General features: G+C 49.4%; 2 protein-coding genes across 3 annotated transcripts in view; both read right to left on the reverse strand.

The window, feature by feature from the left end:
* MIS18BP1 (MIS18 binding protein 1) overlaps positions 1-16349 on the reverse strand; it is a 641434-nt gene that overhangs the window by 373601 nt on the left and 251484 nt on the right. The window lies entirely within an intron of this gene.
* MDGA2 (MAM domain containing glycosylphosphatidylinositol anchor 2) overlaps positions 1-16349 on the reverse strand; it is a 402177-nt gene that overhangs the window by 4218 nt on the left and 381610 nt on the right. For both annotated transcript variants that reach the window (XM_077925178.1, XM_028717480.2), the window contains exons 13-16: positions 15721-15876; positions 10957-11115; positions 7272-7402; positions 1551-1656 (exon numbers count right to left, since the gene is read on the reverse strand). In XM_077925178.1, coding sequence (XP_077781304.1) covers positions 1551-1656; positions 7272-7402; positions 10957-11115; positions 15721-15876 — 552 coding nt within the window. The remainder of the gene's footprint in view (positions 1-1550; positions 1657-7271; positions 7403-10956; positions 11116-15720; positions 15877-16349) is intronic.

Below are 16349 nucleotides of genomic sequence, written 5' to 3' on the forward strand. Positions count from 1 at the left end.
AGTCGGGGGGATCCCCAAAATTATAGTCTGCCCCCCCACAAGGTCCGAGGGACAGTGGACCAGCCCCCTGCAGGAACCCTGTAACCCATTGCAATTCATACAGTGGCAGAGTGCATCTAAATAGGGCCTGGATCGGGTGCAAGGGGCAAGTCCCCAAAGGGGGCGCGTCATGGAGGGAGTCCGCTGCAGCACCGGCACAGGGGCGCCCTCACACACCCCAGTCCAGGAGAGTGGGTGGCACAGCCTTTCTCTGTCCTTGGGTATTGATTTACCTTGGGAAGGGGGGAATGCGGCTGGGCGTGCCAGGTGGGGGCAGGACACACAGAGGGGGATCTTCACCCTCCGTGCTCTCCAGCCCCCAATGCCAGCAGGGCACAAGGGGTGCCCACCCCGATTGTGTGCCTGGGACCACGGCCCCCATGCCTCCCCCGCTATGCCACTGAATTTACCTGTTCCTTTGTAGTGGCTTATATTTAGAATACGCAACAAGCCCTCCCGTTGAACATGGCTTATTTATTGCGCCTCCCTCTAAGCCCGTTTTTTCTTCCCATCCCAGATAAAAGCATTTATTAATTGCAGTTTCTACTCATTTATTACAGCTCATATATTTTCCTTTTTTTTGTGAAACGTCAAATTGTTGCCATGTTTATTTTCAGGATCGTTGCTCTTGTCGTTTTACAATATTTTCCAGATCCTCCTGTTCATTCCCAAGGATGTAGTCTAGAAAGGGGATCCTGTAGTTATGCTTAAGGGTTCAAACTTAAACTGGCTACTGATTAGTTTCTGGGCCCAATTCAAAGTGCTGGTTTTGACCTATAAAGCCTTAAACAGCTCAGGACCGTAATACCTCAAGAACCGCCTCTTCCCATATGAACCCACCCAGACCCTGAGATCATCTCCTGAGGCCCTCCTTCGTTTGCCTCCTCCTAGAGAGGTCCGGAGGGTGGCAGCACGAGAACAGGGCCTTCTCTGCAGTGGCTCCCCGTCTGCGGAACGCTCTCCCCAGGGAAGTTCACCTGGCGCCTTCATTATACAGCTTTAGGCGGCAGGCAAAAACATTGCGTTTTAACCAGGCCTTTGGCTGATCTTATTGACATCCAACACCCTTTTAGAATGTGGCACTTTTTTTGGAAGGGTGTTTATTGGGTTATTGCTTTTGGTTTGATTTTACATGTTGTCGTCCTGTTGTGAACCGCCCTGAGACCTCCAGGTACAGTGGTACCTGAGGTTAAGTACTTAATTGGTTCCGGAGGTCCGTACCTAACCTGAAACTGTTCTTAACCTGAAGCACCACTTTAGCTAATGGGGCCTCCCGCTGCCGCCACGCGATTTCTGTTCTTAACCTGAGGTAATATTTCTGGGTTAGCGGAGTCTGTAACCTGAAGCATATGTAACCCGAGATACCACTGTATAGGGTGGTGTATAAGTTGAATAAAAGAAAGAGAGAACGAAAAGAACTTAGATGATTACATTTACACTGGGGCCTGGGAGCAGATTGTGGCTGGGACGCTGCTGCGAGGACGAGGGGGGGGGGTCAAAGAGGCACTTACGATTGTTCACATAGTCCTCTTTTGTGCATTCGCCTTCCACAATCGAGATGTCGTCGATGGCGATGTCGCCTTCGATGCCCTTGCCACGGATCCCTTCAAAAACAACCTGCAATGAGATCACATGAGATGCACCTGAAAAAGATGATCAGTGCAGCAGGAGCAACAGCAATATGATGTCCTACAATTATCAATTGTGATGTATACTAAAAAATCAATTAAAAGAAGGAGAAGAAAAGAAGGCAGCCTCCAAGTCTTCAGACTGGCTTGGAGCTCAATAACAGACCCCCCACAGTAAGTAAACAGTTGTTTCCCACACCTACAGGTTTCTCCCATATACTCTCAACTTGCCTTCCATGCTCCAGGTCATGGATTTCTTCATAAGTGTACACATCCTTTACATGCAATGCTACTCCTCCCCCCTTCCTGTTTGGTTTATTCCTTTTGAACAGGTTATACCCCTCGGTTTCTTACATTTCAGTCATGAGTTTTATCCCACCAGGTTTCAGTAATGCCTACCAGGTCATATTTGCCATCTGAATTAAAAGCTTGGATTCGTCTTGCTTGTTTCCCATACTCTGTGCATTAGTATAGAGACAACTGAAACCATGAGGCAACTGCTGTCTCTGCTCCTCTGGCTCCGAATCAGTGTCTGAGATAAGGGCAAGGAATCAATTTTGCAGCTCCAGGGACACAGCATGGGTCCTGACAGTCCTGCTTCTGTGTGTCCTATTCCTCCATCACCTGGATGGGTGATCTTCCTTCTCCCTATGTGCACCCCTCATGTCATCTGGCCCAATAGCTTGAATTGTGGATAGGTGGAGTTCAATGAGAGCCATCTTCAAATATCTCAGGGCTGTTACATGAAAGGTGGTGTGATGGCCTGGGATTCCGAGTCTGAGAGTGAACCGGAGGAATCCCAGCCGGCACAGGAGTCCCCGCCTCCAGGGCCGGCTGAACTGGGGCAAGGCCTAGATGCTGAGGAGGCTGCACCTGTGCCAGATCCTCAAGAGCAGGCACCAGGTGAAACCATTCTGGCCCCAGAGGTGCTGGAGGACTCAGTGTCTACAGGTGAGCCTCCCCCGGGGCCCAGTAACCCTTTGGCCTTTCCTGAACTGCAGAGGCTTAGGGCAGAGAGGCGAAGGGAACTGGTGTCTCCCAGGAGGAGTGCTCGCCTTAAGGCCAAGAGAGGCGGGGCTTCTGGGGCCGGGACCGCCCCCGGCCTTAGAAGAAGATAAAGGTCAGGCAGCCCGGTCCCATGTTGCGGGAGCAATGTCGTTGTGGAGTACCTGCTTTACCCAGTCCTTGATCTGCACTCCCAGTGTGCCTGTTCCTCGCCCGGCTTCCTGTTCCTGACTATCCGGTGTTCCTGTTCCTCGCCTGGACTCCTGCTTCTGCCCTACCAGTGTTCCTGTTCCTCGCCTGGACTCCTGCTTCTGCCCTACCAGTGTTCCTGTTCCCCGCCTGGCTTCCTGCTTCTGCCCTACCAGCGTTCCTGTTACCCCGCCCGGCTCCCTGTCTTGGACCTCGCGTCTCATCTAGTGATCGTCTACCCTGCTAGAGACTCTGGACTGAACTTGAGCTACGGTAATAGTACCTTTCCCCCCCTGGGACCAGCACAGGTGGAGAAACCTTGTTTTCTCGTGCTCCAGAGGGGAGGACCTGAATCGATGCATTCAAATGATAGAAAAAGGAGATTCCAACTAAACATTAGGGGAAACTTTCTGATGGCAAGAGCTGCTTGCCATGGGATGGAACACCTGGGAAAGTGGTAGACTCTCTTTCCTTGGAGGTTTTTCAGCAGAGGTTGGGTGGCTATCTGTCAGAGATTCTTTAGCTGTGATTCCTGCAGTGTGGTGGTTGTACTAGATGTCCCTCAGGGGATCATTCCAACTCTACGATTCTATATTCTTTGTGGTTAATGCATATCTTATGGTGGTTCAGAAAAGGGCTATATCAGACTATCAGACTGCGAGACTGCAGTGAGATCTCAGAAGGTCCTTTGGGCAAGGACTGGCACTCTTTTCATCTATACAAAACAGCACTCCAGTAATGTTAAATTCTAGTTTATACTAGGAAATGCTCTTGCTATAATTTATCCCTGCCTTAGCTGGTCATTTAGAATCAGGGATTGCTGCAAAGCATTCATAATCCCCTCTTCAGATGAGAAATGCTTCGCCGATGATATGTGGGCCTGGAAAGCATAAAATAAATCTTGGATGCACTTCAGTGTGCGAATTAACCTATAAAAAGCTTTAATTTCTGTGCTGGAGCAACAGCATTTACTGCAGACAGAGATTCACTCTGATTCACTCTACTTAAAATTAACTGGGAGGTTTACATCCCTTCCCATTTAGGCTCTGAAATGCAAAATAAAGTTTGGTTGGCCCAGGAGCTGCAAAAAAAGAAAGAAAGTAATTTAAAGTTCCAGCTGTGCTGACATTTATTCGGCTTTATTTGTTCAGCGTTTTCACGGCCCTAAATTTGTTTTATGCTGTAAAATAAGAAAAGGAGGGGCAGGGGAACCAGGGAGGCAGGAAACTCCAGGAGTGAATGGACAAGTTGAATGATTCCACTGAAACAGACTCTCGCTAGTCCTGTTCATGGGGAAAGTAAGAAGGACAGGGCATTGGAGTTAGCAATGAGTTGTGCAAAAGCTATTTACATCACAGATGCATCCAGGGTTGGGGGTTTTTCAGTGTGGGGGGGTTATCTTGGGAATGGCAAAGTTCTTGGGGTACACTGCATAGACTAGAACCCCATGGGACTCACATTCACTATCTCCCCACCCTCTCTATACTTGTAAGCAGTTTCCCTCTTGGTCTGAATGTCCCCCTATCAGTATTCATTGTGGTTTTCATTCTGCAAATGACACACAATTGATTATTGCCTCTCCCCTCTGCAATTTGCATTGTGTTTCCTTTGCATTGAAATGAATGGGGTGGACCAGCCTAATAGTTGCACAACTGATGGCATAATTAATCATGGGAAATAAGGCGACAGGCGAGAGAGCAAGGTGGAAAAGAGCAGGTTTTGTCAGAAGCCGAATCGCAGCAGAGCGGAAACAGAGCGCCACGCAGCAAATATGTCTCAGAATGGAAATCAGTGCTGTATTACTGTATATCCCTAGTTGCAATTCAGTTCTAACCATGGCTACTGAGATGCAAGCCCCACTGAGTTTGAGGTACCTATGAAAAGGCAACATGTTTGTGAGTGCGCCACAGGGACAACTTGAATTTCATGGGATGCCCCTCAAAAGCAGCCAAATCTTCATTTCCTCTGCAACGTGTGAAATCCAGCCTCGTAGCTCTGGCTGCAGGTGCATTAACACAAAAGGATCAATTTTGTTCATCAGCCAAGAGCAAGAAACCAGAACGGATCTATTCAGCCACCTGACCCATTTCAGGAAGCATCTGCCAATCATCTGCAGATGCTCCAGACCTTCAGACCTTTTCAGATGCATATGCAAGAGGGGAGAGAATGCTTTGCCTGGCAATATAAAGTCCAATATTGACGCTCAATCAGCAATGTCATCATATGCAAAAAAAATTTAAAATGCTTTGATCAGCAAGCCAAACGAAGAGATGAGTAACACATTATAATAATGGAACTACTGGACGACTGTGAATGTTGGACCTCAATCACCATCTGCCAGTTCAGAAGACTCTGAATTTCATCCATCTTTGGACGTTACATCTAAGACCAGGAGCCTGAGTCTCCTGTGCCCATGACTGTCCCAAAGGAAGACGTGTCATTCCAAATTTGAGCTTCAGCACCCAGGAATGTCCTTCTGACTTGGGTGGCTATTTAGACACAGACAGTGCAACCCCACTACTCAGAAGGAAGCCCCTCCAATGGTGAAGCAACTAACTCAGGAGAATATAAGGAGGGCCCTGAAGAAGGATTGGGCCAAAGGGAGCCCATCTAGTCTGCAGCCTGCTCTCACAGGGACCAAGCAGGTGTCCATGGGAAGCCTGCCAGAAGGACCTGAGTGCGAGATCCCTCCTCCATGCTTTATTCCCAGCAATCTGTATTCAGAGCTCCCTGGCAAGTGGGTAGGCTTGTAGCAGACGGCTATGGGGATTTACTAATATGATGGCCATCTGTCAGGGTTGCTTGAGCTGAGATTCCTGCATTGCAGGGGGTTGGACTAGATGACCCTGGGGACCCTTCCAACTCCTCAGTCCTATGATTCTACAGAACCTTTAGTCCAAGGTTCTCAGGGCGGATTACATTCAAGTCAATAATCTCACTGGTTGCTTTTGGCGATAATCAGGTTGGAGCTTCAGTTTGTTAAGTTGGAGGAAAGAACTGAAACACTTGCAGAATCTCAGTGGGATCCCGTGTCTCTAGCACAGGGGTCCCCAAACTAAGGCCCGCGGGCCGGATAAGGCCCGAGGGACTCGTTTATCCAGCCCGCGGTGACCCCCGCCACCCGCTGTCCGCTCTTACCAGCATTGCGCTGTGCGGCTGCCCACTTCCGGGTCGGAGGAGCACCGGAAATAGCTTGTGCGCATGTGCAAGCATTGTATGCATGTGCAAGCATTATTTCCGGTCACATCTGGGTCCAAGGAGGCCTGTGCACATTCGTACAAGCGATTTCCGGTCCTCCTCTGACCCGGAAGTGCACCGGAAATAGCGTGTGCGCATGCGTACGGGCACGCGCTCCCCCGCCCTCCGGTCCACCGCATGATCAGCGCTGGAGACACCGGCCCGAGGCACGGTGACTTGGCTGACCCCTGGACTAGCACTTGCATTATGAGACATCCAAAGCTCAGTGCAGTTATGAGTGACAATTCCTGCCTGGAGATTTTTCTCTTTTGTTCCACCCTGTTTTGGATCCTGCCCCCAAAACCCCCCAAAACTTCAAAACACCGAAAGCAATTTATAAGCTTTTTGCTGGCAGTGTGCTTGCTCCCATGAGTGCACATTCATGCATAACAGATTTAAAAAATAAAATAAGATAGAGGAACCTCATTGCTGCTATGAACTGCTGCTATGTTTCTCTTTGCAGTATAATTGTGATGGTTTTTATTGCATTTCATATAATTTTTGTTGGGATTGAGTGGAATTGTGCAAACCTTAGGCCATAGCTGTCAACTTACAGATTTGAAAATAAGGGACCAGCAGCCTCGAAAATAAGGGATCAGCAGCCAAAATAAGGGATTTTCCAGGCACAGGTATGTTCGACTTCTGAGCCCCTCCGAGCCAAAGGCAGAAAGCCCAGCCAGCAGCCAAATGAAGCCTCAAGCGGTGGTTTCCACAGCGCAGCAACCCGGCAAAGGGGATGCAGCAAGGAAAACCACCGTCACCTCTCCGCTGGGAAGCGCTGAGCAAAGGCGATTTGATCGGCACAAGGCATGCAAGCTCCACCCCCCAGTCGTTCTTAGACTCCTTATTGGGTGAGCAACGCAGCCAAGCAACACAGTTGGAGCCTCCCTCCTCCCTGGCCGGCAGGGAGGGAGGGAGAGGAGCTGCTTCCTTTGAAACCCGGGAAATTTACGGGGTATCAACAATCCGGGACAGCAGCGGCAAACGGCGCTGGAATAAGGGACTTTCCCGCCAAATAAGGGACTGTTGACAGCTATGCCTTAGGCAGGTTGCTTGTGCTTTGTGCATGACAGGTCAGTTTTTACAAAGGAGGAAACCAAGAAAACGGGGGTTGAATGTGAGACTACGGCCCCCTGACCCTCCTTTCCTCCTTCTCTAAGACAACCATCTTACCTGAAATGAAGTGTTTGGGTGTATATTCACTCGGGCCTGAGACCAATGCTGCCCTTTGTTGCCGCTCGATGACCAGAAGGGGTTTTCTATGGAAGCCTGGTTCTTTAACCGCAGGTAGACATTCAACGTTCCTTTGGGGGGGGGGAGCAAACACACACAGCAGAAGGCAAATGTTAGGAGGTTGTGAGATGTGGGGTGATGGGATGCCGCAAAAGTAACCTGAAATGGGCCACTGAGCCAGAGCTCTTGAATCACAGACTTGCAGAATCACAGAAGGGACCCCCAGCCCAGAGGCATCTAGTCCAACCCTATGCAATGCAGGAATCTCAACACACAGTTCTCCTCATCCAATCTGAAACCACACCAGACCCTGCTTAGCTTCGCAAATGCATCAGCAGTGATTTGAAGATACCCGTTGCTCGGTCCCAGCTCCTGCCAACCTAGCAGTTCGAAAGCACATCAAAGTGCAAGTAGATAAATAGGTACCGCTCCGGCGGGAAGGTAAACGGCATTTCCGTGCGCTGCTCTGGTTTGCCAGAAGTGGCTTAGTCATGCTGGCCACATGACCCAGAAAAACTATCTGCGGACAAACATCGGCTCCCTTGGCCAGTAAAGCGAGATGAGCACTGCAACCCCAGAGTTGGCCACGACTGGACATAATGGTCAGGGGTCACTTTGTGTTTACCTTTAAGAAGAATCTGCTGGATCAGACCAAAGGGGGCCCATCTAGTCCAGCATTTTGTTCTCACAGTGGCCAACCAGTAAAGGTAAAGGTAAAGGATAATATTTCTGGATTAGCGGAGTCTGTAACCTGAAGCATATGTAACCTGAAGAGTATGTAACCCGAGGTACCACTGTATTATAATTCTGCTCATCACATTTTATATTTTAATGGAGCATTTTCACTGTGTTAGTTTAATGGAGTACTACTACTAGTTGTTGTTATTATTATTATTATTAAAATTATTATTAGTAGTATTACTATTATTAAAATGCATGTTTACACACCCTGAACTTTAGGGAGATGGCGAGATTAGAAACTGAAATATATATTTATGTGTACGTGAGTATTAAATATGAACAGATATATATTATAACAATATATTATTTTTCTTTTCCAAGGGAATGTGTCCTTGCAAAGGCCCAGAGCGGCACCTGCCCTATTCGGACCTCAAACCTCCGAGGGCACCTCAGAAGCTCGTTCCAACGGACTTGGTGACTTTGCGGAAGAGTAACCCCAGAGAAGTTTGAAAGGAGCTGATCCCCCAAACTCGTGTCTGCCCGGCGAGGCCTTTCATTCCCACTTCTAATAAGGAGCAGAGCTTTCATGCATATGGATGTTGCCAGCCAGCCTCGTTTGATCTCCGCAAAGAGCTTAAGAAGGTTTTAAGACGCTGGGGCGCTCGGACAAATGGCGCTTGAGATGCTCAGGCTCCCAGCCTTTTCCCCAGACTCAGGGGGGAACCTTTTGTACAGCAGATGTCAATTCATCTCGGCAAACTCGCTGGCCTCTTCCAGATCCATTACCCTAATTTAGCAGTCTCCCAAATCCCTTGGAACAGATTCCGGCTGGAAGATTTTCGACGGCGAATAATCCCAGGCAGTGATGAAAGACGGAGGCAGTCAGTCGGCCAAGACTTGCGATGTGGCCACTGGCGGAAGGAATCCACAGCCAGACCTGCGGCTTCATGTCCCAGAAAGAGGCGCAGGGAGTCCTTTTCAGGGCCGAGGGCCATATTCGTATCTGGGTGACCTTCTGAAGGCTACCTGCTGCTTGTGCCCAGCAGGGCCAGAGGCTGGGTCTGGTTTGGAGACTCCAGCTGGTGCAGAATGTTGATGGGTTGCTGATGAACACAGCAGACCGTGGTTAAAACAGCTGCACCAGTTGCACATCCGGTACGGAGCTGGGTTCAAAGTCCTTGGATTAATTCCCAAAGCCCTGAACAATTTATGTCTGGAGTCTCAGGGATCGCCTGAACCCTTCAATCCCAACTCCATCTTTGAGATCATCTGCACGAGTTTTGTTGGTCATTCCCTGAGCTGGAGAGGATCACTTGGTAGCGATAAGAAACTAGTCCAGTCCTGTGGAACTCCCTGCCACTGTGCCTTCTGTGCCAGCTTTTAAATGTCTGCTGAAAACCTTTATATTTTGCCAGGTAGTTATGAATACGACATTCACTCAGTAGTTGATTGATGCCAGATTTTAACTCTTCATATGGTTTTTATTGTACTTTTGTTGTAAACAGCTTTGATATATACACATCTATTTAATGATACAGCAGTACAGATTTTTTTATATAAATAAAATAACATAAAATAAATCTGCACAACTCCCTTTCAATTCTACGCTACTGTGATCCTATGATCTAACGGCTGAGATGTAATGGGATGTCTGGGAACATTAAGAATAAAGGCTGGCCGTGGTGAGAGACAATGGACCTCCCTGGGGCATTTGGCTAAGCCAGAGCTCTCTTCCACCAACTTCTCCACGTCTGAATTCTCTCTGGAGGTCAAGCAAGAGATGTTGAAAAGGGCAAGGCCAGTAGCAATGTTTGCTAAGCAGTCTCAGCTCATCCCCAAAGACCAGGCGCTGGAGATGAAGGACAGAATAAAGGTCAAAGGTAGGGGAGGAGAGGAGAGGAGGAGAGGAATCTTCCCTGCCCAGAGAACATTCAACATCAATCGGAAGATCTGGGCAAACGTATCTCGTGACAGCAGTGAAATGAACACCAGTGGCAGAATCAGCTCACCTATGTGTTATTTAATTTATATGCAGAATTCATCATGCGAAAGGCTGGACTGGATGAATCCCAAACCGGAATTAAGATTGCCGGAAGAAATATCAACAACCTCAGATATGCAGATGGCACAATTTTGATGGCAGAAAGTGAGGAGGAATTAAAGAACCTTTTAATGAGGGTGAAAGAGGAGAGTGCAAAATATGGTCTGAAGCTCAACATCAAAAAAACGAAGATCATGGCCACTGGTCCCATCACCTCCTGGCAAATAGAAGGGGAAGAAATGGAGGCAGTGAAAGATTTTACTTTCTTGGGCTCCATGATCACTGCAGATGGTGACAGCAGCCACGAAATTAAAAGACGCCTGCTTCTTGGGAGAAAAGCAATGACAAACCTAGACAGCATCTTAAAAAGCAGAGACATCACCTTGCCAACAAAGGTCCCTATAGTTAAAGCTATGGTTTTCCCAGTAGTGATGTATGGAAGTGAGAGCTGGACCCTAAAGAAGGCTGATCGCCGAAGAATGGATGCTTTTGAATTATGGTGCTGGAGGAGACTCTTGAGAGTCCCATGGACTGCAAGAAGATCCAACCTATCCATTCTGAAGGAAATCAGCCCTGAGTGCTCACTGGAAGGACAGATCCTGAAGCTGAGGCTCCAATACTTTGGCCACCTCACGAGAAGAGAAGACTTCCTGGAAAAGACCCTGGTGTTGGGAAAGATGGAGGGCACAAGGAGAAGGGGACGACAGAGGATGAGATGGTGGGACAGTGTTCTCGAAGCTACCAGCATGAGTTTGACCAAACTGGGGGAGGCAGTGGAAGACAGGAGTGCCTGGCGTGCTCTGGTCCAGGGGGTCACGAAGAGTCAGACATGACTAAATGACTAAACAACAACACAATCTTGTGACAGCAGTGAAATTAACATGAGTGGCAGAATCAGCTCACCTATGTGTTGTCCGTACATGTTGTAATAGAAGCTGAAGCAGTATGCCGTGTTGGTGGCTCCGTAGGGGTTTTTTGGGGGGATGCTGAACAGAGGGCTGGTCAGTCTGGCCCGGTCTCCTTCCTTCCTGGGACTGGAGGCTTCAATGTACATGAAGAACCCTGTAAAGAGGAAACAGCAAGGTCAAGAGGCGGGATGACAGCAGCCAACCGAACCCAGGAAAGGAGCTTCTCCTTCTGCCCAGGCTGTAGACAACAACAACAACAACAACAACAACAACAACAATAATAATAATTTATTTATACCCCACCCTCCCCAGCCAAGACGGGGCTCAGGGCAGCTAACAACCAATAATAAAAACAAGTTGATTAAAATGCAATTTTAAAAGATTAAAATACAACATTAAAACATTAGGATGCAGCCTCTTCACAGGAGGAGAAAGGAAAAAGAAAGAGGGGGAGGGAATCAAACTGATTCCAAGCCAAAGGCCAGGTGGAACAGCTCTGTCTTACAGGCCCTGCGGAAAGAAATCAGATCCTGCAGGGCCCTGGTCTCATGAGACAGAGCGTTCCACAGGCCGGGGCCAGTGTTGAAAAGGCCCTGCCTCTGGTTGAGGCTAATCTGACTTCCTTAGGGCCCGGGACCTCTAGGGTGTTGCTATTTGTGGACCTTAAGGTCCTCTGTGGGGCATACTGGGAGAGGCGGTCCCGAAGGTACGAGGGTCCAAGGCCGTGAAGGGCTTTAAAGGTCAAAAGCAGCACCTTAAATCTGACCCTGTACTCCACTGGGAGCCAGTGCAGCTGGAAAAGCACTGGGTGAATATGCTCCCATGGGAGGGACCCCGTGAGGAGCCTCGCTGCAGCATTCTGCACCCGCTGGAGTTTCTGGGTCAGCTTCAAGGGCAGCCCCGCGTAGAGCGAATTACAGTAGTCAAGCCTGGAGGTGACCGTCGCGTGGATCATAAGCAGGTAAATCAGCGCTTCCCCAACTTTTTGGGGGGCCACCGGCCTCTTGCTTCCATAAAGTCACCCCAGTGCCCCCCTTCCCTATAAAAAACATTATTCAGAATAGCTCTTTGCATGACCCACTAAGGAAGCTGGCAATGCAATGGAATTCAAAACGGTAGCAATTAATTGCGCATACGTTCAAATCCAGTTGAAACTATTCAGTTTAATTCAGGCTTCCCCAAACTTGGGTCTCCAGCTGCTTTTGGACTACAATTCCCGTCATCCCTGACCACTGGTCCTGTTAGCTAGGCATGATGGGAGTTGTGGTCCAAAAACAGCTGTAGACCCATGTTTGGGAAACTCTGGTTGATTTAACAAAACTAATGAAGTTGATCCAATGGTACCAGCTTTCCAAGGCCTGAAAGAGACTCCATCAGGCAAGGACTCCTTCCCCAGCCTCCAGTCTCTGCTTCTCAATTTGTATTGTATTATTTTATCCACTGTGGCTGGCCGTTGTTTTATTGATTGTACTTTCGAAATTATTTATTGTAATTTATTTATTTATTGTAATTTATTTATTTATAGTGGGTTTCTCTTTAAACGGCCTTGTGGCTTTATTTGATGTAGATTGCGTATTTTAAAGCTATGCTTTATTATCACATTTTTGTAGTGCATTAGATTGTTATAAGGTGTACATTCCTTGTTTCTTCAGCTTGTAAACCGCCTTGAATATTGTAAGATAGAAAGGCGGTATACAAACTAAAAGTTATGATGATTTAGCAAGGGTCTTAGAGGCCACATTTAACAACTATGTCAATTTTCGGTAAATTCTTAATGTGATGGGTGAGCATGAAATGACGCCAGATTCCCAATGTCTAGTTTAGAGTCGCTTAGCAGGAGTTTTAAATTGCCACTTCCAGGCAATTCACCCCCTCACCTCTCAGGTCCCAAAGGCCAATTGCAACTTCCTATGAATGTGCAACCAGGACATATTGCATGACGAGCCCCCCCCCCCCCCCCCGCCGCCTCGGGGAAATAAAGACACATGACACAATTATTAAGGTTAATGGACTAAATAAGGCCACAACTTTATTGGTTACAGGTGATGAGCGGTATTGGCTTAGGCATTGGTCCTAACCGACTATATCCGGCCTCAGCCCGTCCGCTAGAAGTCCGGCAAGGGTTAACCACCAGTAGGGGGAGTCCTGCTGATGCACATCAACTAGGAACTCCCCCGGGGTCACCGATAGGGGGCGTGCCTTAGGCCCTCACCTCCCCAGTCTTCGGACAGGGCCACGCCCCCCAGAATCCTTTATCTGACTACCCTTCAATATGCGGGGCAGGTGATGGCGCTTCCTCCCCTCTTCCATCTACAGAGCAACACCAATGCCTAACCGCCAGTACCAAGAAAGTTGTGATGATTTGCTACAAGGTAGGCGAAAAACCAAATGGCAGGTGCCAATTTGCCAAGTGGAAAAAATTCCTACCAGGCCCCTTAATGGCAACCAACCAAGGTCCGTAGCAAGGTCAAAGACAAAAACCTTAAAGGGCGGGAGGGTGCGAAACTGGAGCAGCTGGAGGCGGCAAAAAAGGAGATCCCCGACCGCATCCTGCCTTAAATAGGGCAGGCCACACCCCCTGAGCCAGCCAATTGGCTGGCTGGGAGGTGACGCGGCTGGGGATTCCCTCGGTCATGCAGAGGCTGAGAGTCAGCCACCGCATACGTGGTGTGGGCGTGAAGCCCGCAACCCCACCTCCTTTGAAGGTGGAAGTGGCTTTAGACTTTAAAGTTCCTGGCTCAAATGGTAGCATCCTTCCCAGAGATGTCTGAGATTGGAGGTCCTGAATCATGTTCCCCAGCACATAAGATAACCTCAAAGTTAGATTACTGCAATGCGTTCTACATAGGGCTGCCTCTGAAGACGGTTCGGAAACTTCAGCTGGTGCAGAATTCAGCAGCCAGGTTGCTTGCCGGAGCAAGACAGTTTGAGCATACAGTGGTGCCTCTCAAGACGAAATTAATTCGTTCCGCGATTTTTTTCGTCTTGTGAAGCACGGTTTCGGAAAAGTTTTGGAAAAGCTTCAAAAATCACCAAAGTCTTCAAAAACCTCAAAAAATGGGGGTGCTTGGGAGGGAGGGAGAGGCGGGTGCGGGGCGTGGAGGGAGGCGGGGCGGAGCTTGCTGCCTGAGCCGCCGGGATCGGTTCGGCTTGCCTTGCTCCGACCCTTTGCACTACAGTTGGCGCCGTCTTGCTGCTGCTGCTGCTGTCGCCACGGTAGTCAAAACTCCTACCGGCCTAAAAGTTGTCTGGTGCAAAATCCCTTCTGCAGCAGCAGCCCGAAAGAAAGCGAGAGCGCCAGCTAGCCAGCCGCCCGCTGCGGGCAGGAGGGAGGGAGCGTCGGTGATGGTGGATGCCTATTGCCCCTGTTGCTGCTGCAGCCGGCCAGCCAGCCAGAAGCACGCGAGTGGAGAGGGGCACATCCAGCCCGTTGGAGAGGAGCGCGGGGGCGCATCCCCGGTAGCTCCCGAGCTGACCTTGCCTGGCCCGGCGCCTTCCGTGCTGCCAAAGGGCGACTCACCTGCTGCCTGCGCTGTGCCGGGACTCACTCGAGCGGGGTGAGGAGAAGACACACTCGCGCACACACACACCGTGAGGCAAACTTGCCGCAGCCGTCGACGTCACGGGGTTGGAAGGCGCAGAGATGCAGGCAGGGGGCGCCCCTCGCAGGGCGAGCGCCGGAGGGCCCAGGCAGGCGCTCTTGTCACCGTCGGGGCACTGGGGGGGGGAGAAGGAAGGAGCCCCATCCGAAGAGCCCCGGAGCCTGGCCTCCCTAACTGGGAGTTGTGGGGAGGGAAGTGTGCGCGCCTTGCTATTTTTCGCCGAAACAAAGCTCCCTCTCCCTCAGAACCCGCCTTCATGCGTTCTTGCCCCTACGGAGACGCACACCGGGTGCCATGAGTTGCTCCTCAAAGTCAAGTCGCAACTGTATTAATGGTTTTAAGAAAAAGGAAACAAACTTGCAAGATGTTTCTGTCTTGCAAAGCAAGCCCATAGGGAAAATCATCTTGCGAAGCAACTCAAAAAACCAAAAACCCTTTCGTCTTGCGAGTTTTCTGTCTTGTGAGGCATTCGTCTTGCGAGGTACCACTGTATTGCACCAATCCGAGTCGAACTGCACTGGCTACTGATTAGTTTCTGGGCCCACTTCAAAGTGCTGGTTTTGACCTATAAAGCCTTAAATGGCTCAGGACTGCATTACCGCAAGGATCGCCTCTTCCCATATGAACCTCCTTGGACCCTGAGATCATCTTCTGAGGCCTCCTTCACGTGCCTCCTTCTCAAGTGGTCCGGAGGGTGGCAACACGAGAGCAGGGCCTTCTCTGCAGTGGCTCCCCATTTGTGGAACGCTCTCCCCAGGGAAGTTTGCCTGGCGCCTTCATTATACACCTTTAGGCACCAGGCAAAAAAGTTCTTTTTTAACCAGGCCTTTGCCTGACCTGATCTACATCCTATGCCTTTTTAAAAATGCTGGCTCTTTTTAGGGGGGTTCTATTGGGTTGTCGTTGTATTTTGATTTTATGTATGTGATCCTTTATGTCAACAGGTCTGAGACCTTCTGGTATAGGGCAGTATAGAAATAAAATAAAATAAATAAAATAAAATAAAATAAAGATGCTCAAGGGACACATTCCCTTCGTGTCTCTCCCAACAGAGTTCATCACCCAGGGTACCCAAGACATTACAAATGGAAGAGTGAAGGAGCTCTTGTGTGTGGTCAAAAGCCAACCTGAGCTTTAGGCGGAGATATGAACTTTACCTTCCTTGGATCCTGACCGGTCAGCGCTGGGCCCTGTGTTTGGGGTGTACTTGGTGTCCCGGAGGATAATGTTTTGCCTCGTCCAGTCAAAGTTGTCCTTCTCGTCTTGGGTGAACAAACAAATGTTGCCGTCTTCAAAGCCGCAGTGGAATTCTCCTGCCAACAGACGGACACCGCATTCGCATGAAAAAAAGAGGATTTCAACAACCGTGAAGCGTTTGGGGCTCATCTTCTCAAGCAGGCTGAATGCGGAGAACCCCGAGACAAGGCTCCACTTTGGACCTTAGCCCTGGCAACCTCTAGGGGTAGACAGCCTGGGAGGTCAAGCAAAGCCTTTGCCTGCATGCAGGAACACATAGAAGAGGCATGCCCAACTCCCAAGAGACTGCGATCCACTATAAAAAACATGACAGCGATCTATCCATTAGATTGACCAAAGTTGTTGAGCTTTCCAACAATTGATTGTTGTTGGGCAATCAATCTGGATCACGTGATTGACCAGGGATGCCCAGCGATCAACCGGTAGATCGCAAGCGACCGGTTGGACATGCCTGATGTAGAAGATTTCTTGGTGGGGGCAGGAAGGAGCAGCGGTGGGAGGAAGTGGGGCGTGGGGTGGAGGTTGTAAA

This window comes from Podarcis muralis, chromosome 1 (assembly GCF_964188315.1).
Source record: "Podarcis muralis chromosome 1, rPodMur119.hap1.1, whole genome shotgun sequence".
In the NCBI taxonomy this organism is placed as follows: domain Eukaryota; kingdom Metazoa; phylum Chordata; class Lepidosauria; order Squamata; family Lacertidae; genus Podarcis; species Podarcis muralis.